The following is a 21,387-nucleotide window of genomic DNA, read 5'->3' as shown; positions in this document are numbered from 1 at the left end:
TGATAGTGGGGGGAATACGGTGCGGACTGCGGTGAGAATAAACAAGGTATTTAGGGACTTCTATGGGGATCTGTACAGATCTGAGCCCCCAGTGGGGGAAGAGGGGATGCAACGGTTTTTGGATCAGCTGAGGTTCCTGAGGGTGGAGGAGCAGGAGGTGGCTGGTTTAGGGGTGCCAATTGAGCTGGAGGAGCTGGTTAAAGGATTGGGGAGCATGCAGGTGGGGAAGGCCCCGAGACCAGATGGGTTCCCGGTCGAGTTTTACAGGAAATACGTGGGCCTGCTAGGCCCGTTGCTAGTGTGGACTTTCAATAAGGCAAGGGAGGGGGGGACCTTGCCCCCGACAATGTCCGGGGCGCTGATCTCTCTGATCCTGAAGCGGGACAAGGACCCACTGCAGTGTGGGTTGTATAGACCGATCTCGCTCCTCAATGTGGATGCTAAGTTGCTGGCAAAAGTGCTGGCTACGAGAATTGAGGACTGAGGGGGTGATTCGTGAGGACCAGACTGGATTTGTAAAGGGCAGGCAGCTAAACACTAATGTGCAGAAGTCCACAATGTGATTATAATGTCCTCGGTGGAGGGAGAAGCGGAGGTGGTGGCAGCTATGGACGCGGAGAAGGCCTTCGACCGGGTGGAGTGGGAGTATCTTTGGGAAGTGCTGCGGAGGTTTGGGTTCGGGGAGGGGTTCATCAGCTGGGTCAGATTGCTATATAGAGCCCCGGTGGGGAGCGTGGCTACGTATCGGGGGAGGTCGGAGTACTTTCAGCTGTACCGAGGGACGAGGCAGGGGTGCCTCCTGTCCCCCTTGCTGTTTGCATTGGCAATTGAGCCTCTGGCCATGGCACTGAGTCCAGGAAATGGAGGGGACTGGTCCGAGAGGGAGAGGAACATCGGGTGTCGCTGTATGCGGACGACCTGTTGCTGTATGTGGCAGATCCAGTGGAGGGGATGGCGGAGGTCATGCGGATCCTAAGGGAGTTTGGGTACTTCTCAGGGTACAGGCTCAATGTAGGGAAAAATGAGCTCTTTGTGGTGCATTCAGGGGACCAGGGAAAGGGGTTAGACGACCTGCCGTTAAAGAGGGCGGAAAGGAGCTTTCGGTACTTAGGGATCCAGGAGGCTGGGCGTTGGGGGGCCCTGCACAAACTCAATCTGACGCGGTTGGTGGAGCAGATGGAGGAGGATTTCAAAAGATGGGATGTGCTGCCACTCTCGCTAGCGGGCAGGGTGCAGTCGGTTAAAATGATGGTCCTCCCGAGGTTTCTCTTTGTGTTCCAGTGCCTTCCCATTATGATTCCCAAGGCCTTTTTCAAACGGGTAGGTAGGAGTATCATGGATTTCGTGTGGGCAAATAAGACCCCGACGGTAAAGAGGGTGTTTCTGGAGCGTAGTAGGGACAGGGAGGGCTGGCTCTGCCGAATTTGTGCGACTATTATTGGGCTGACAATGTGGCGATGATCCGTAAGTGGGTCATGGAGGGAGAGGGGGCGGCGTGGAAGAGGTTGGAGGTGGCGTCCTGTGTGGGCACGAGCCTGAGGGCGCTGTCGACGGCACCGCTGCCGCTCTCGCCGACAAGGTACACCACGAGTCCGGTGGTGGCAGCGACGTTGAAGATCTGGGGGCAGTGGAGACGACACAGGGGCGAGGTGGGAGCCTCGGTTTGGTCCCCGATTCGGGAGAACCATCGGTTCGTCCCGGGAAGGATGGATGGGTGATTTCGGAGCTGGCATCGGGCAGAGATTAGAAGAATGGGGGACCTGTTTATAGATGGGAAGTTTGCGGGCCTGGGGGCGCTGGAGAAGTTTGGGTTACCCCCGGGAAATGCTTTCAGGTTTATGCAAGTGAGGGCGTTTGTGAGGCGGCAGGTGAGGGAATTCCCGCTGCTCCTGGCACAGGGGACTCAGGACAGGGTGATTTTGGGTGTATGGGTTGGAGGATGCAGGGTTTCGGCGATCGACCAGGAGCTGAAAGAAGAGGAGGAGGCCTCAGTTGAGGAGTTAAAGGGCAAATGGGAGGAGCTTGGAGAGGAGATAGATGAGGGTTCGTGGGCTGATGCCCTGAATAGGGTTAATTCTTCCTCCTCTTGCGCCAGGCTCAGCCTAATACAATTCAAGGTTATTCACAGAGCGCATATGACAGAGGCGAGGTTGAGTAGGTTCTTTGGGGTGGAGGACAGGTGTGGGAGGTGCTTGGGAAGCCCGGCGAATCATGTCCACATGTTCTGGTCGTGCCCGGCACTGGATGGGTTTTGGAGGGGCTTCGTGAGGACTATGTCCAAAGTGGTGAAAGTCCAGGTCAAGTCGAGTTGGGGGTTGGCACTATTTGGGGTAACGGACGAGCCGGGAGTGCAGGAGGCGAAAGAGGCCAGTATCCTGGCCTTTGCGTCCCTGGTAGCCCGCCGGAGGATCTTGCTATTATGGAAGGACGCAAAGCCCCCTAATGTGGAAGCCTGGATAAATGACATGGCAGGGTTCATTAAGCTGGAGAGGATAAAGTTTGCCTTATGAGGGTCTGTGCAGGGGTTCTTCAGGCGGTGGCAGCCGTTCCTAGACTATCTCATGGAGCGTTAGGAGGAGGCCAGCAGCAGCAACTCAAGGGTGGGGGGGGGGGTCTCTTTCGGGGGGGAAATTCGGGTGGGTGGGGGGGCTTCCCTACGGGTACCTTTGAATGTCATATGGGGGGGCTGTATATGGGGAAACCCAATGTAAACATTTTTGTATAATTTTTGACTGTTGTGTTTGTGTTTCTTTTTGTAATTGGGGAGGGGGGGGGGGTTGTTAAAAATTTTGTTGGAAAATTTGAATAAACATATTTATTTAAAAAAACCATTGTGCTATCATGCCACCCAATAATTATAACATATATATGAATATCTCACAATGAGTTCTAAGAACCCTGTAACTGTAATGATTCCGGAACTAACCGGCTCTCGGCATCTATCGGCCTCCCCGAGGAGACCCCAGCTGGGCACTGATTAGTACTGAACCACACAAACATGAACCGGGTGGAATGGCACCTGGGGGTCACCCAGGCCATTGGGGGCCCCGGGTGGTCAGGGGCAGGGGAGTGTGGCACTTGACTCTCCCTGGACACCTGGGCACTGCCAGGCTGGCCCCATCAAGGCCGTACTTAGTCCTGTTTCCTGCATTGAGGAGCTCCACTTGTCAGAACTCTTTAGTGCAGGAAGAGATTGGGGCACCGTTTTAAAATTTTAACCCCACCTTACCTTCTTTTGGATATGAAGAGCAATTTCGCATGGCCAATCCACCTAACCTGCACATATTTGTACTGTGGAAGGAAAACGGAGAATCCGGAGGAAACCCACGCAGACTCAGAGAGAACATGCAGACTCTGCACAGACAGTGACCCAAGTGGGAATCAAACCTGGGACCCTGGAGCTGTGAAGCAACTGTGCTAACCACTGTGCTACCATGCCGCTCATATGAGTGATTGGTGCTTTCAGATCATGATACCAACATGACAGCCTGCAAAGTTTAGATTTGTCTGTTCCTGAAGTGCAGTACAAATGCTGGCTGAGCTACATGGTGGCAAAGTGGTTAGCACAGAATTAGAAGTAGGCAATTCAGCTCCTCGTGCCTGCTCTGCCATTCAATAAGACCATGGCTGACATCTTCCTGGTCTCAAATCCACCTACTTACCTGTTGCCCATATCCCTTTAACACGTTTTTTAAAATCAGAAATATCTCCTTGAAAACATTTAATGACTGAGACTCGATTGCACTATAGGGCAACAAGTTCCACACATTCACCACCCTCATCTCATTTTTAAATCTACCGCCTCTCAACTTATATCTGTAACCTCTCAATATATCATAACATCTATATTATTCAAATGAGCTAGGTATGCCAAGGAAACAAAATTATGAGCATATTAGATTGAGTCTTGTTCACAATGTAGCACAGTAAGACCTAAATGGTCTTCAATTTCAAAAGTAAGTTATTTTCAGAAGTGAGGTTATGACAGAAAAAAAATATTAATGTTTCCCTGATACTTTAATGTTCAGCTGTGCAGGGATAAGGTGGAGCTGTTTCATTTGAGTCACCAGATATGCAGTCATTTTACATCAATATGGTAAGTGAGCAATGTAAAGATTGTTAAGGATAAACCTGTGTAGGTGTTTTTGTTCCGCTGTTGGTAATTAGTTTTAATATGGTATTATGTGGTGTGCTGTCTGAGGGATTATGTAACATTTTCTCATTAAGTCAAGGAAAAATGTGTGATGAAAATTGTTGAATTTTATGTTCCATTATTTTATTCTCCCCTTTAAACTAAATCTGAATGCTTGTCTCCAGAACAGTCATTATTTCAGTGTAAAATATGACCTGCTGGTTTGCAAAGTTCAAAATAGTTCAGCAGAAAAGGAGTAGCAGTTTCCTAAGTACGAGATCCATGTAAATCATTGAACAATTGTACACACACCAACATTTGAATTTGTCTTTTAATATAAAAGGAATATTACCTACAAACTTTCATTGACTTTAAAGGACTTTTCATTGAAATACAATGGAATACTAATATTTCTAATCAACTGAATTGTGAAATACATTCTAGTCCTCATAATGGTGATTCTTCCAGACTGCGTAAATAGTCAATAATACTTAGTACTCAAATCAATCTTTTATATATTACAGCTCAATAATGGTTAATTGTATACATAGCCAAATTAACAAAGGTCCAATCAATAAGAATTAAATTGTCTCTTATAGTGATAAGTCCTTGTATTGTAGGGGATAAATATTAATTATTATATAAATAATTACAGTTCATTCTTAGAGCTGATAACTAGTCAGTTTTCTTGCAGGTGTGCACTTTTAATTGGGATGATTTATTTTGTCCTGTGATGATGAATATCTGCATAATGTGTGAAGGTTCACATCTTATCTACTGGCGTCAATTCAAGCTGGCATGTCTCTGAATCTATGTGAATGGAAAAAGAGATTGTATTAAATTGTTCTATACAGCACAATATCATGGTAACATTAGCAGTTAAAATCAGTGATTAGTTAAACGGAAGATGCATCATTGTCGGCCTTTGATTTACATTTTTGGAAAACTCAATTTCTTGTATTTTCCTGGACTGTTCTATATAAAATATTTACCACTATACCAGTTTGTTTCTAATAATGAGAAAGTATAAGTTCTGGTAATTGCAACTGCTCTGTGATGTATAAATAGCATATATGCATGAAAGACTTTCCTTTGGTTTGTAAAATAGAAACTGCCTACAGCATTCAAGGAAAACTGGAAATCAATGAAAACGAATAGTTTATTTCAAAGACTTCAAATAAAATGTTTGCGCATTTTACATATTAAAATAAACATTTTGAACAGAAGATTTGAAAAATGTTGTTGTGTTGGGCTGATTTTCTTGTCTGAAACACCGAGAAATGCTCAATTTCAATGATGCCAGATCTTTGCCTCCTATATGTTACCTGGAGACTTTTGGATGCAGTATTCATGCAACAGGTAGACATGATAATAAGGCATAAGGGGTATGGCCAAACTCCTCATTCTCGAAGGGTGTCAGCTTTGAGGGTACTGAGTAAAAATGGGCTTTACACACTGCATCTTGCGCAGTTGGGAGAATCAGAGAGGGACAGCAGTCAAAAGGCCATGAAATTGGTAGCCATTGCCTGCTGCATTTTCACTTGAAGGCCAAGTGTAAAGCCATATGGAACATGCCTGTGTATGTTAGATAATGACCAGACCCAAATGTATAGGCAGGTTTAGGTCAGATCACTTTAAATGGCTCATGTTCCAGTGTGGAGAGACAGGAACTATCTTACAGTTCACATAATAATAAACATCTAGGAAAGTAAGAAAATCTTGCATTTGTACAGCCTCTTTCAATACCACAAGACATTCAAAATACTTTACAGCTGTCATGGGAGTGTCCCTTTAAGAAATGTTTTTGTCTTATCACAGGGCTTTAGTGATGTCAGTGTGTGGGTGGAGCTGGGTTGTGGCTCTGGGTTTTTACTTTCGCATTGAGCTTTGGAGCTGGTTTGTAGCTCTGGAGGTTTCTACTTCCGTTTTTCACATTTGACAGCTGTAGGATCAGATAGAGAAGTATTTTGGCCTGTCTCTCTATTTTCAATTTTAAAGAGTAATTCCAAGTAAGAAAATCAATAATTACATTTACCTACTGTTTTGGTAAATGGGGTTTTTGGTTTATGGAATCTTGTTATTAAATTGGAACAGTTAAGGGGAATCCATTAAGGATTGTAAATAGATTCCTGCAGCGGTGTGGAGTATTTTTGTTTGTAGTTGATAAACATTCTTGCATGTACGCGGTTATATTTTAACTAAATTCGTAAAATAAAGTTTGTTTTTTTGATTAAAAGAGCCTAAGACCTCTGTTGAATAACACCTGAATGGCAGGTTCTTGTGCTCATCCTAACCAAATTCGATAAACAGTTGTAGGTCAGGTGAACTCCAGGATATACTTTGGAGTTTTCTAAACTCTGGCCCATAACACAACCAATATTTTTGCTTTTTGACATGTAATCACTTTTGTAATGAAGGAGACAGAGCATCCAATTTGGACACAGCAAGCTTCCATAAACAACAACATAATCATAATCAGGTAATCAGGTTTAGTGATTTTGATTGAGGGAGAAATATTTGTCATGACACAGATGAAGAGCGTCTGTCAGGGCCGGGAGGTTGGGAGGGGGTGGGGGGGAGATAGTGGGCGTTGACCAGAGGGTGGGCGGTGGGGTCGGGGTATCCTCCCAGGACTGGGGTGTCTAGGCACAGACCTCCACTGCCGTAGCCTGCAAGGCATCCATCTTGCTGCGCACCCCACTGACAGCCCACCGTGGTCCGTAGCTGGGCAAAGTGAGACCGGCGTATGGGTGCCCCCATCCCACCACACCGCACTTCGCCTCGCAGACACCCCCCAACAACCAGGCGCCACCTGCCAACGGGGCATCATATGGCCCACCTAAGGAGTGCACCCACAGTAGCCCCTACAGGAGGGCGCCGGATGGGGGCCGTGGAGGGAGGTGAGGCATATGCGGGGGCTTGGGCTGCAGGGCAAGTCAGGGCCACCCTGTAACCGATTACATCTGGTTGGGCACGGGGGTACACGCCATGCTAACATGCCTCCCTTTCACCCCCCGCAGACAGTGGACATTGGAATCCAATCAGGAATGGTGGCCTTCATCCTGGTCGCCACAGCCCTGGGGGATGCACTGAAGCTGTACGAGTAGGCGCCTGCCCCAGAGGAACAGGAGCCAACCAATGAGGATGGAGAGCAAGTCGCCCAACAGGCCGAGGAGGAGGTGGGAAGGAGGCGCTGTAACAGGCCTCATGTTTACCAGCAGCACCTGTCATTTGAGGACCTGCCGGATCGGGCATGTCACCGAAGACTCCGGCTGAGCAGGGGGACAGTGCAACATACCTGGCAGATCATGGCACACCTGGTTATGGGAGAGGACACCCGCTCCTAGTGGCCATCAAGGTGACGGTTGCTATGAATGTTTACACAAGGGGTCCTTCAAGGTGCTGATGGGGACCTGTCTGAGATCTCACAACCTCAGTGCACAGGTGCATCCACGCCGACACAGAAGTGCTATATGCCCATTCAGTGCAATACGTCAACCTGAATGTGGACTGAACCGACCAGGGTGTCTGGGAAGCAGGGTTCACTGTTATCGGTAAGATGCCGCAGGTACAGGAAGTGATCGACAGGATGCATGTCCCCCTACGAGCATTGGCCCATGTCAGGCCGGTCTTCACAAACCGAAAGGGATTCCACTCGATGGACGGGCAGCTGGTGTGTGACCATGAGCTGCACATCATGCACGTCTGCACCCAATACCCGGGCAGTGTGCACAACACCTTCATCCTGGCACACTCGCCGATACCCAACACCTTTGAGGCGTTCCCCTGGGATAGGGGTTGGCTCTTGGGCGACAGGGTTTATCCACTGCGGTTGTGACTGATGACACCTATCCGGAGGTCACAGACCGATGCGGAGATCCGCTACAACAATGTCCATGCAACGGACAGGGGCACGTGCGAGCAGTGCATCAGCATCCTGAATATGGATCAGGTGCCTGGACCGCTCTGGAGGGGCCCTCCAGTATAGCGGTAGGAGAGTCTTCCACATCGTGGTGGCCTGCAGTGCCCTCCACAATATTGCGCAGCAGAGGGGCGACATGCTAGAGGGGGATGAACGCCAATGATGAACGCCCCGAACATCACTGGAGAATTGATGAAGAAGTCTGGCCCCTGCCTGGAAATCACTCCCGAACATCACTGTAGAACACTGTTGAAGGAGAGATCTGGCCCCTGCCTGGAAATCACTCCCGAACATCACTGTAGAACACTGTTGAAGGAGAGATCTGGCTCCTGCCTGGAAATCACTCCCGAACATCACTGGAGAACACTGTTGAAGGAGAGGTCTGGCCCCTGCCTGGAAATCACTACCGAACATCACTGTAGAACACTGTTGAAGGAGAGGTCTGGCCCCTGCCTGGAAATCACTACCGAACATCACTGTAGAACATTGTTGAAGGAGAGGTCTGGCCCCTGCCTGGAAATCACTCCCGAACATCATTGTAGAACACTGTTGAAGGAGAGGTCTGGCCCCCGCCTGGAAATCACTACCGAACATCACTGTAGAACACTGTTGAAGGAGAGATCTGGCCCCTGCCTGGAAATCACTCCCGAACATCACTGTAGAACACTGTTGAAGGAGAGGTCTGGCCCCTGCCTGGAAATCACTACCGAATATCACTGTAGAACACCGTTGAAGGAGATGGTTGATGGATGATAATGGCATAGTGTAGGTTAGATGGCTTTTGTTTCGGTGCAACATCGAGGGCCGAAGGGCCTGTACTGCGCTGTATCGTTCTATGTTCTATGAGAGGTCTGGACACTGCCTGGAAATCACTCCCGAACATCACTGCAGAACACAGTTGAAGGAGAGGTCTGGCCCCTGCCTGGAAATCACTACCGAACATCACTGTAGAACACTGTTGAAGGAGAGGTCTGGCCCCTGCCTTCTGAAGCAACTAGGGCAACAAAAGGCATCACCCAAATCACAATAATTAATAAGCAGAATCTAGCTTGGTATTGATGATTTTTCAATCTACATTCTTCAACATCCTTCAGATGTTTTCACAATCTCCTGTCTTGTTGCAGTGGAATAACTGAACAAAATGATCCTGAGATTGTACATCAAATCTGGTGGATTCTTCAAACTGGTGTAGCCCAGCACTGATAGGTTAAACATTAATCACAATAAAAATAAAGAAAACCTCATGTTTGAATTGATATGTAATTGCTCCATGGCAATTACTTTTATAAATTATATTTATTTCATTTGTTAATCTCATTTATTGATGACTGTATTGGAAAGAAGCATCAAGGGAATTAGATGATTGAAATAAAAATTATGACTACTCGATAGCAGTGACATTTTACTCTGTCATCTTTCTTCTTTCCAGTTCTGCTGGAAAATAACTGACTTGTTTACCTTCTAATTTGGTCTGTTTACAGGAGCAGAAAACTAGATAGTGTTCAAGACTCCTGTAATGTATGGTACTGGATTTTCAAATTTTATGAGTGCTGATTTTCTGGTGAATGTTTTGATTTGGATGACTGTATAGAAAAAACAAGTTGTTTGCATTTAAATAAAATGACAGCTATTATACAAATTATTATAGCATTCCCTATAGTTTAAGTAATTAAAATTGCAAATTCAGCAGAATTTCTTTTGTGTTAATTTTTTGTAAACGCTTATTAGGCTGGATTCTCCCAAAATGAGGCTATGTCCCCACGCCGTCATAAAAACGCAGGCGTTGCACTTCCGAGTTTCCTGGAAAAAACCCAACCCGATTCACTTACCTACAGGGGGCTGGCAGGGACCCGGAGTGCTTCACGCATCTTTCGCTGCGGATACAGGCCCCGGCACTTCCGAGTCCGTGTATGCGCATGGCGGTGGCCTCCAGCGGCCGCGCTGAGCGCCATGTCGGACTGTGGAGGCAGCTCTGTAATGTAGGTCCCCCCCAGTCAGCCGCTTGCCCTTGCATCAGACCCGTCCGATCTGTGCACCGGCCACCTCAAGCCGCAAATTGAGCTTGGGTCCCTGACACTGTGAAGCACCAGTGCTAACCACTGTGCTACCGTGTCGCCCACTCAATAGGCAGGTGCAGTTTCTCTGCCTTTCCTCTGAGGCTTATTAAAATTGGAAGCCAGCAAGGCTTTGGAACAGTTTCCCCAAGATTGTTCCACATTCCATACTGAGCGGTAATGTGAATTCAGTGATTGGTCAACTGAAATCTCTGTGGTAAACCACTGTGTTCTGATATCAGAGGTTGTATGGTAGAACCTGCACTACAGGTTCACCTGGGCCCCTGCATGCTAGCTCCACCCAGGAGCCGGGTTATAAATATGCATGGCCTCCAGCTCACAGCCATTTCGTCAGCTGCTGTGGGAGGCCACACATCTGATACTAATAAAGCCTCAGTTTGGATTCAACTTCGTCTCCAGTCAAATTGATCGTGCCTCAATTTATTAGTATCAAATTCAGAAGATGGACCTCCGGATTAAACCAGATCGCCTGCAGCTGGATCCACACACAAGCAACGCCAGAAAGGACTTCCAGCACTGGCTAGCTTGTTTTGAAGTGTATAACAACGCTACGCCGACCCGTTCCAGAGGCTCAGAAGATTCAAATATTGTACTCCAGACTCAGCTCCAAAGTCTTCCCGCTGATCCAGTTTTGTGAGGGCCACGAAGAATCCAGCACAAGTTTTAAGGATACAAAGTAATAACATTTATTTACAACATATATATATAACAGCAGCAGCAACTTCCCTTGCTGCACACTCCTTCCTGCTGGTTCCTAAACTGGCCAGCTTTATTTATACTAGGAGTTTACTAATGGTTTCTCTGCCCACCTCATTGGGGAAGCTCATACTCCCACAGGATTGTGGGATTGTCATTAGTCCCCAGCCAATGGTAAGTAGGCAGGTTATAACACCCCTCCCCCCCAAAGTCCAAGGAATCCACCGAAGACCCTGGCGAAGGAGGGCGTCGGACTCGTTTTGCCGCAGGCCGGACACCATTTGCACGCGGCGCTGGATCAGGCGGCGTGTAACGAGACGGAGACCGGCGCTTCCGTGATGAACGGCGCAATGGTTGTACATCCACGGCCCATGGACCCGAGGATTCCCCCTCTGATACATCCTGTGTCTCCATCTCGGAGTCAGAGTCTGCTGCCTCCGTCATGTCAGCGTCTCTATCTCCATTCGGTTCTGTAACGACGTGCGCAGGCTTCGAGTGAGGCACCAGTGGAAGATTGTGAGGACAACCTTCCCTTGTCTCTGCGGCTGTAGAAATGAGCTCCGGGGGCGGGGAATCTTTTGAGGGGATAGTCTTCTGGACCGAACGTGGTCTACATGTTTGTGCTGGAGACGACCCTGGGCTTGCACCTGGTAAGACATAGGGCCCGTTTGGTGAAAGATTACACCAGGAACCCACTGGGCACCACCAGCAAAATTCCGAACGAACACTGGGTCACCGGGCGCAAACTGCCGAATCGGCCGATGCCGAGAAAATCCCTGTCCCTGCCGTTCTTGTGTGCGGCGTACTTTTGCACCAATGTCCGGGAAAACCATACTAAGGCGGGTGCGAAGTCTCCGGCCCATTAGGAGTTCTGCGGGAGCTACCCCAGTCACCGCATGGGGGGTGGTCCTATACGTAAACAAAATGCGAGCCAGTCTCGTGTCCATTGATCCGGAAGACTGCTTCTTTAGGCCTCTTTTGAATGTCTGCACTGCACGCTCTGCCAACCCATTTGAAGCCGGGTGGTAAGAGGCAGTGTGGATATGGTGTATGCCGTTCATCTTCGTGAACCTCGCAAACTCCTCACTCGTGAATGGAGTGCAGTTATCCGTGACCAGCACCTCGGGGAGGCCATGCGTACTAAACGACAGACGCATCTTTTCAATTGTTGCGCAGGACGTTGTCCCCTGCATCTTATGCACCTCTAGCCATTTAGACTGGGCGTCAATTAATAGAAGGAACATGGATCCTTGAAAAGGGTCTGCGAAATCTGCATGCAAGCGTGCCCAAGGCCGCCCTGGCCATTCCCAGTGATGTAGGGGCGTGGCCGGCGGAAGCTTCTGATGCTCCTGGCAAATGGAGCAGTTTTGGGCCACCTTCTCAATGTGGGTGTCGAGGCCTGGCCACTAGACATAACTCCGGGCCAACATTTTCATTTTGGTCACACCTGGGTGCCCATTGTGCAAGTCTGTTAGTATCAGCTCCTGGCCTTTTTCCGGGACAATCACACGCGTCCCCCACAAGAGGATGCAATCTTCCACGCTGAATTCTGACAGGTTGGAGGAAAATGCCCGCAACTCGCCTGGGAGCTGTCTATGCTGCCCACCATACAGGACTATGTGCCGAACCTTTGACAGGACTGGTTCCGTCTGGGTCCACTCACGGATCTGTGATGCTGTGACAGGCAAGGTGTCCATAAATGTTAGGGTTGCAACCACCTCACCGGTCGTGGGGGTCGACATGGGGCCGGTCGATAAAGGCAATCGGCTCAGTGCGTCGGCATTTGCTATCTGCGTACCTGGTTTGTGCTCCAGAGAATACTCGTATGCAGCAAGCAACAAAGCCCAGCGCTGGATCCGTGCGGAAGCAATGGGCGGTATTGGCTTATCCTCTCTGAAAAGTCCCAGCAGAGGCTTATGATCAGTCACGATAGTGAAATGGCGGCCATACACGTACTGGTAGAAGCGTTTCACCGCAAAAACCACTGCCAGGCCCTCCTTCTCGATCTGCGCGTACTTTTTCTCCGCTGCAGTCAATGTGCGGGAGGCGAAAGGTATCGGTCGCTCGGCCCCGTTCTCCATCTTGTGGGACAGGACGGCCCCAATACCATACGGGGATGCATCACGTGTGACAAGCAAAGGCTTTCCTGGATCATAGTGGGTTAGTAACCCAGACGACGATAATTGTTGCTTTACCCGCCGGAAATCGGTTTCTTGCGGCTGACCCCAAACCCAGGTGTGATTTTTCTTTAGCAGAAGGTGCAAAGGGGCTAGCGTAGGGCCAGATTGGGGAGGAACTTCCTGTAATGGTTTACGAGACCGAGAAAAGAACGAAGATGCGAAGTGTCAGTCGGGGCGGGGGCCTGTTGAATTGCACGCACCCTCTCTGCGACGGAGTGCAAACCTTCGCGGTCCACCCGATAACCTAGGTAGACTACTTCCTTTGCCTGAAATACGCACTTTGTGCGACGTAAACGGACTCCAGCCTCCGAAAGGCGTCTAAGGACAGCCTCCAGATTTTCCAAATGTTCCAGCTCCGACGTCCCTGTAATCAAACGTCATCTAAGTAGACAGCAACACGTGGTAAACCTCTCAAAATGCCCTCCATAACACGTTGAAAAATTGCGCAGGCAGAGGATACTCCAAAGGGCAACCGTGTATATTCATACAGGCCCCAGTGTGTATTAATCGTTACATATGGTCGGGAGGCAGGGTCCAGCTCCAACTGCAGGTAGGCGTGACTCATATCTAATTTTGTGAACGAGAGTCCACCTGCAAGCTTCGCGTAGAGATCCTCTATGCGAGGCATTGGATATCGGTCGAGTCAGGAAGCCGTATTCACTGTTAGTTTATAGTCGCCACACAAGCGAACTGTGGCACCTGGCTTCATTACAGGTACAATTGGTGCTGCCCAGTCAGCAAAACGGACGGGCCTGATAATACCCAAACTCTCCAAACGAGTGAGCTCCCCTTCTACCTTCTCGAGCAAGGCGTAAGGCACCGGGTGCGCCCGGAAATAGCACGGCGTGGCTCCTGGTTCGACTTGGAGACAGGCTACGGCCCCTTTTATATTCCCCAAACCAGGCTGGAATACATCTGGGTATCGTCCTAGCACCTCAGTCAACCCTTCAGAAACTGTTTGGAGGATGTGCTGCCATTGCAACCGCAAATGGCGCAACCAGTCCCGACCCAACAGGCTGGGCCCATGGCCGTGCACCACGATAAGTGGGAAACGCCCCTCCTGGCGTCCAAAAACAACAGGGGTCATTGTAGTTCCTGCAATGTCCAGTGCTTCCCCCGTGTAGGTGGCCAACCTGGCCTGTGAGTCGGTTAATGTAAGGGTCTGTATACCCTGCTTGATGCGGTCAAATGTCCTCTGGGCGATCACGGAGACCACTGTGCCAGTGTCCAACTCCATCTCAAGCGGGTGGCCATTGACCCGTACTGTCACCTTAATGGGGGCCACACGGGGAGCTGCCACACAATGCAACTGCAGGCAGCCGTCCTCCGTCTCTACGTCCTCAGGAGTAGTCGCCGCAGGTTCATCCACATGGAAGGTACGGCCCCTGGGCTGGTCCCAGTTTCGGTCGGAACGATGTGGCGCCCCCAGGACCGCCGTACGCAACGGGGTCGGCGCCTACAAGTCTGACACGGACATGGCTCCTCATCCATTGGTTCTGGAGAAGGCTCCCTTCGGGGAGGAATGTCCGACGGCCACTGGCGTCGGTCCGGACGTTGCCTCGCCCAAGGTACCGCAGGAGTGCGGGGGGACGTTTTCGGACGGAAGGGGTTGCGCCCCAAGGCATGCACTTCCATTCCCTGTAGCTCCTGCACTCCTCGTTCTGCGCTCTCTCGGGAAAATACTATTTATGGCCTATTGAAAAGTCAATGTTGGCTCAGCTAACAACTTTCTCTGGGTGGCCGCATTGTTAATACCGCAAACCAAACGGTCGCGTAACATTTCTGACAAGGTCTCACCAGTCACAGTACTCCGCAATCCTGCGTAGCCTGGATAGAAAATCGGCAAGGGATTCTCCAGGGGTCCTCTCAGCGGTATTAAACCGGTAACGCTGGACTATCGTGGACGGGATTGGGTTAAAATGTTGCCCCACTATATTCACAAGTTCATCAAACGTTTTGGTGTCCGGCGCAGCTGGGTACGTAAGGCTCCTAATCACCCCAAATGTATGCGGGCCGCAAGCGGTGAGCAATATGACCACCTGGCGCTCGTTTTCGGCGATATTGTTTGCCCGGAAATAGTAACGCATCCTTTGTGTGTACTGGTTCCAGCTTTCCAGCGCAGCATCAAAAACATCAAAACGTCCGTACAGAGGCATGGTATAATAGCAAACAACTTCCAACCTGTATCCAACAAAAATCCAGGGAGGTGGCTTCAGCAGTGTAGACAGCTATTCACTTTAACCTTCGTCGCCAGTTTTGTGAGGGCCACGAAGAATCCAGCACGAGTTTTAAGGATACAAAGTAATAACATTTATTTACAATAACATATATATATAACAGCAGCAGCAACTTCCCTTGCTGCACACTCCTTCCTGCTGGTTCCAAACTGGCCAGCTTTATTTATACATGGAGTTTACTAATGGTTTCTCCGCCCCCCTCATTGGGGAAGCTCATACTCCCACAGGATTGTGGGATCGTCATTAGTCCCCAGCCAATGGTAAGTAGGCAGGTTATAACATCCAGGATGCGCCCAATTACGCTGATGCCATGACTTGACTCAAAGAAAATTATGAGCAGAAGACGAACACGCTCTTCGCCAGGCACGCGCTTGCAACGCGTACTCAACTACCTGGTGAGTCAATCGAGGACTTCTGGAGGGCCCTGATCCCACTAGTTCGGGACTGTGACTGCCAGGACGTTACAGCTAAGGAGCACTCAGATCTCCTTATGCGGGATGCTTTTGTAACTGGGATTGGGTCTGATGTTATCAGGCAGCGGCTCCTAGAAGGGGCCACGCGCGACCTCGCAGAGACTAAAACACTAGCGCTTTCTATGACGGTCGCCCTGTGCAATGCCCAGTCCTACGCCCCCAACCGCGCGGCCCACTCCCCCTACGCTTCATTGGCCCCACAGGCAGCCGCCCCAGCGGGGGCGCTACCCACCCAATACGCCTGTGCTACGCGCCAGCCAGTGATCTCCGGGAGGCCCCGAAGCTATTTTTGCGGCCAGCAAAAACACCACCGCCAACGCTGCCCAGCCCACGCTGCCCTATGTAAGGCCTGCGGGAAGAAGGGCCACTTTGCTGCGGTGTGCCAGGCCCGCTCAGCGGCCGCGGTCGCCCCCCCGCCCCCCCCGCTCACGGACAATGGGTGCCGCTATCCTCCTCTCCTCCCCAGGCCATGTGCGAGCAATGGGCGCCACAATCTTCTCCCCCGCACAACATGTGCGTTTCATGGGCGCCGCCAACTTGCTCCATCCCCGCAATGTGCGTTCCATGGGTGCCGCCATTTTGTAATCCCCAGGACTCCGGGCGCCGCCATCTTGTCCACCCCGCAGCACATGGATACCAACAGCGTTTCAGGACCCCAACTCAACGGCCGTCTCACTACCCGACGATCAACCACGGCTCGCATCCATGGCAATCGACCAGTCCCGACCATATACTCTGACCAACGCATCCACCAGCGTGAAAGTCAACGGCCATGTGACCTCCTGCCTACTGGACTCCGGGTGCACCGAGTGCTTTGTACACCCGAATACGGTAAGGCGCTGCTCCCTTAAGGTACACCCTACCAATCAAAGTATCTCCCTGGCCTCCGGATCCCATCGCGTAGCGATCCAGGGGTACTGCACGGTCACGCTCACAGTCCAAGGCGTAGAGTTCCATGGCTTTTGCCTCTACGTCCTCCCTAACCTCTGCGCTGCACTTATCCTCCGCCTGGACTTCCAGTGCAACCTCCAGAGCCTGATCCTTAAATTCGGCGGACCCTTACCAACCCTCACTGTGTGCGGCCTCGCGACCTAAAGGTCGATCCTCCTTCCCTCTTTGCCAATCTAACTCCAGATTGCAAACCCGTCGCCACCAGGAGCAGACGGTACAGCACCCAGGATAAGGCCTTCATCAGGTCCAAGGTCCAGCGCTTGCTTCGGGAGGGAGTCATTGAGCCTGCAACAACCCCTGGAGAGCTCAAGTGGTAGTGGTTAAGTCTGGGGAGAAAAACCGAATGGTCGTGGACTACAGCCAGACCATCAACAGATACATGCAGCTCGACGCGTACCCCCTCCCACGCATATCTGACATGGTTAACCAAATTGCACAGTACCGGGTCTTCTCAACGGTGGACCTGAAATCCGCTTACCACCAGCTCCCCATCCGTAAATCGGACTGGCCATACACCGCCTTCGAGGCAGGAGGCTGTCTATATCACTTCCTTAGGGTCCCCTTCGGCGTCACTAATGGGGTTTCGGTCTTCCAAAGGGAGATGGACCGAATGGTCGACCGGTACGGCTTGCGGGCCACGTTTCCGTATCTAGACAATGTGACCATCTGCGGCCATGATCAGCAGGACCACGACGCCAACCTCGCTAAATTTCTCCGCACCGCCAACTCTCCTCAAACTCACGTATAACAAGGAGAACTGTGTGTTCCGTACAAACCGCTTAGCCATCCTCGGCTACGCAGTCCAGAACGGAGTTCTGGGGCCCGATCCCGACCGCATGCCCCAAGGCCCTCAAACGCTGCCTGGGGTTCTTCTCATATTACGCACAGTGGGTCCCAAACTATGCGGACAAGGCCCGCCCACGCATACAATCCACTCACTTCCCCCTGACGGCCGAGGCCCAACAGGCTTTCGCCCGGATCAGAGCTGATATTGCCAAAGCTGGAATGCACGCTGTAGACGAAACACTTCCTTTCCAAGTAGAAAGCGATGCATCGGACGTCGCCCTTGCCGCCACCCTCAACCAGGCAGGCCCGTGGCATTCTTTTCCCGCACCCTCCATGCCTTTAAATTCGGCACTCATCCGTCAAAAAGGCTATCGCTGAGGCTGTGCGACATTGGAGGCATTACCTGGCCGGCAGGAGATTCACTCTCCTCACTGACCAACGGTCGGTAGCCTTCATGTTCAACAACACACAGCGGGGCAAGATCAAAAATGATAAAATCTTGCGGTGGTGAATCGAGCTCTCCACCTACAATTACGAGATTAAGTATCGCCCTGGCAAACTCAACGAGCCCCCAGACGCCATATCCTGAGGTACATGTGCCAGCGCACAGGTAGACCGACTCCGGGCCCTGCACGACAGCCTTTGTGACCCAGGGGTCACTCGGTTGTACCACTTCATTGAGGCACGAAATTTGCCCATCTCCATCGAGGAAGTAAGGACGATCACCAAGGACTGCCAGGTCTGTGCGGAGTGCAAGCCGCACTTCTACCGGCCGGACTGCGCGCACCTGGTGAAGGCCTCCCGCCACTTTGAACGCCTCAGCATGGATTTCAAAGGCCCCCTCCCCTCCTCCGATCGACACACATATTTCCTCAGTGTTATCGATGAATACTCCCGGTTTCCCTTCACCATCCCATGCCCCGACATGACGTCTGCCACCGTCATTAAAGCCCTTAATTCTATCTTCACTCTGTTCGGCTTCCCCGCCTATATCCACAGTGACAGGGGATCCTCATTCATGAGTGATGAGCTATGTCAGTTCCTGCTCAGCAGGGGTATCGCCTCCAGCAGAACGACGAACTACAACCCCCGGGGAAATGGACAGGTAGAAAGGGAGAATGGGACGGTATGGAGGGCCATCCAGCTGGCCCTACGGTCCAGAAATCTCCCGCCTCCCGCTGGCAAGAGGTCCTCCCTGATGCACTACATTCCATTTTCTCATTACTCTGCACTGCGACTAACAGTACACCGCATTAACATCTTTTTGCCTTCCCCAGGAAGTCCACATCCGGGGTATCGCTCCCTACTTGGCTCACAGCTCCGGGAACTGTGCTTCTCCGTAAACATGTACGGATCCGTTGGTGGAAAGGGTGCACCAGCTCCACGCAAACCCACAGTACGCCTACGTGGCGTTCCCCGACGGCCTCCAGGATACCGTCTCCCTCAGGGACCTGGCACCAGCAGGTTCCACCCCCCCCCACCCCGGCGCCACTCTCCCCTCCCCTGCCGCCCCCATCACCCCCCGTAGGACCGTCCGTCCTCCCCCTGCCCACCCCCGTTGATGAAGAGGATTTCGGCACGCTCCCGGAGTCAACTTTGACCACGATAGCACCAACATCGCCGTCTCCACTTCGTCGATCTCAAAGGACCATCAAGGCGCCGGACCGGCTGAACCTCTGACCGGCCCGCCGAGTGACCAGAGGCATTTTTTTTACTGCTCTGTAAATATTAAAAATTGCTAATTGTATATAGTTATCCACCAACCCCGCCGGACTCAATTTTAACAGGGGGTGAATGTGGTAAACCACTGTCTTCTGATATTGGAGGTTGTCCGGTAGAACCTGCACTACAGGTTCACCTGGGCCCCTGCATGCTAGCTCCGCCCAGCAGCTGGGTTCTAAATATGCGTGGCCTCCAGCTCGCAGCCATTTCGTCAGCTGCTGTAGTAGGCCACACATCTGATACTAATAAAGCCTCAGTTTGGATTCAAATTCGTCTCCAGTCAAATGGAGACGTGCCTCAATCTCAATGGCCTTTTCTCATCTACACAACAGCAAAGTGCATTTCCTGTTTTTAGTGAGCACAAAATGATAGCTTAGACTTTCTGCCTGTTCTTTGCTAATTTTTGGTAGATCCGATGAAAATCTGGTTGATCCGAAGTAAATGAATTGATAGGAGTCCGCAGTGAGGTGGAAAATTGCTCAATGATATGTTGCACCTTTTTTCCACCTCTTTATATATATCCTCCTCCGTTTCTTAATAAGCAGCTTGGTAGTAAAGAATGAGTCCATCTTTGTGACATTATGTGTAATGTCTAGCACATTAAGAGTTAATGCCATACTTTATTCTACCGCCAGATGGAGCTGAGAAGCAGACCTATAAAACAAAATGCCTCTCAGACATCTGGGAGAGTTTGATGGGAGAGCAGATAGGGTACAGAGAGTCTAGAGATAGTTAGAGAGAGAGTATGTTCGAGACAGTAGTCAGTTATAGTGTAAAGAGTAATTGTATTACATAGTGTTGCTAGCTTTAGGAATGGTGTTCGAACGTATTGAAAGTAGTGTAATAGAATTAGCTATGTTAATTCAACATTGCTTTGTGGTTCTTTGTGCACACTGCAACCTTTATTCATCCTGAGCTTTACAAACGCAAAGAACACCACATGGTACCTAGGAATGATTTCAAAAAGCTTAGCAAAGTTTAGCTAGTCAGAATAGCAAACAGTTTTGAAGAAACCCATTGCACGACTGACCAGATCTCGACGACAGCATCAAGTTCCAGCGTGTCAGATGGAAGGTCTGCAGAAGCACAGGCACTTCAACACAACTGGTAAACTCAATCTCAACTGGAAATTTTTTAAAACACAGTTTAAACTCTACCTCTCAGCCTCTGATCTCAAAGCGGCCAGTGACAAGTGAAAGATTGCGCTGTTGGTGCTGTAGCTGGACCGCTGGCTATAGACTTGTTTAATTCATTCAACTTTGAGAATGAAGTTGATAAAAAGATGTATAACAAAGTAATTGAAAAGTTTGAAAGCAATTGTAAGCTGAAAAGAAATGATTAGCTGAATGAAAGATTGCAAAGACAACAAAAAGTATTGCTAGAAGATCCTAGTAAAATGTGCCATGCGAGCATAATTGTTAAAAATAGAAGTTCTGAAACATTCAACCAGGAATGTGGCGCGAAAGTTCACAACGCCATTCAAACTGTGGTTCAGCTAAAAAATCATCGAGATCCGGAAGGCCAGCTTGTGCAAATGCACTGAAAAAAAAGCACGCTTTGGAAAACGGTAATTTTGCACATGCGCAGTTGAAGAGTCAACGCGAACCAGAAGTCGACTATTTTGCGCATGCGCATAAGTTTGCGCATGATGTCATGGGCGTCATGACGTGCATGCATTGTGGCCTCGCCCACCCAAGAAAAAATGCCCAGCAGTTGGAAAACAACGTGCAAAGTGCAGCAAATTCAATCATTTTGCTTGCAATGCAGAACATTGAGGAAGTCTCAACGAAGAGCTGTAGAAGAAGTTTACAGCATGAAACAAGAAGTAAATTTAATCAAATATAAAAGTACAGAGGATAACCCCGACATTGTAGAAAATGATTTAGATTTGGAAGAAACATTCAGGTTAGATGATTCTTGCGTTAGTAACATGATTAAAGAAATAAATAGAATTCCACTAAAGATAGATGGAACCAATAAATTGATGGAATTGTATACCGGTGCGACATCGGATAGCAGTAAACTGACAGATGATGATGCTGATACCATTGAAGGGAGATGGAGGTAAAGTGTTTGATGATTTGGAAGATGGAGGAGATGGTCACAGACTATGATGATTGGATCGCCTTCTTGGAGGCAGAGGTGGCGATGTTGGCGGAGGGGCAGAAGACATTGATGACCTGGAGAATCATTCCAGATGTTAAAATTTAAGG

General features: G+C 49.9%; 1 protein-coding gene across 7 annotated transcripts in view; it reads right to left on the bottom strand.

The window, feature by feature from the left end:
- Positions 1–4,445: 4,445 nt before the first annotated feature.
- The window catches only part of LOC140425469 (uncharacterized protein C7orf57-like), a 279,645-nt gene continuing 262,703 nt past the window's right edge, over positions 4,446–21,387 (bottom strand). For all 7 annotated transcript variants that reach the window (XM_072509769.1, XM_072509775.1, XM_072509770.1 and 4 more), the window contains one exon: positions 4,446–4,942. In XM_072509769.1, the coding sequence (XP_072365870.1) occupies positions 4,921–4,942 (22 nt within the window). In that variant the 3' untranslated portion in view covers positions 4,446–4,920. The remainder of the gene's footprint in view (positions 4,943–21,387) is intronic.

Source organism: Scyliorhinus torazame, chromosome 6, assembly GCF_047496885.1.
Source record: "Scyliorhinus torazame isolate Kashiwa2021f chromosome 6, sScyTor2.1, whole genome shotgun sequence".
Taxonomy (NCBI): domain Eukaryota; kingdom Metazoa; phylum Chordata; class Chondrichthyes; order Carcharhiniformes; family Scyliorhinidae; genus Scyliorhinus; species Scyliorhinus torazame.
The sequence above is the reverse complement of the archived record's forward strand: the minus strand, read 5'-3'. Positions and strand labels throughout refer to the sequence as shown.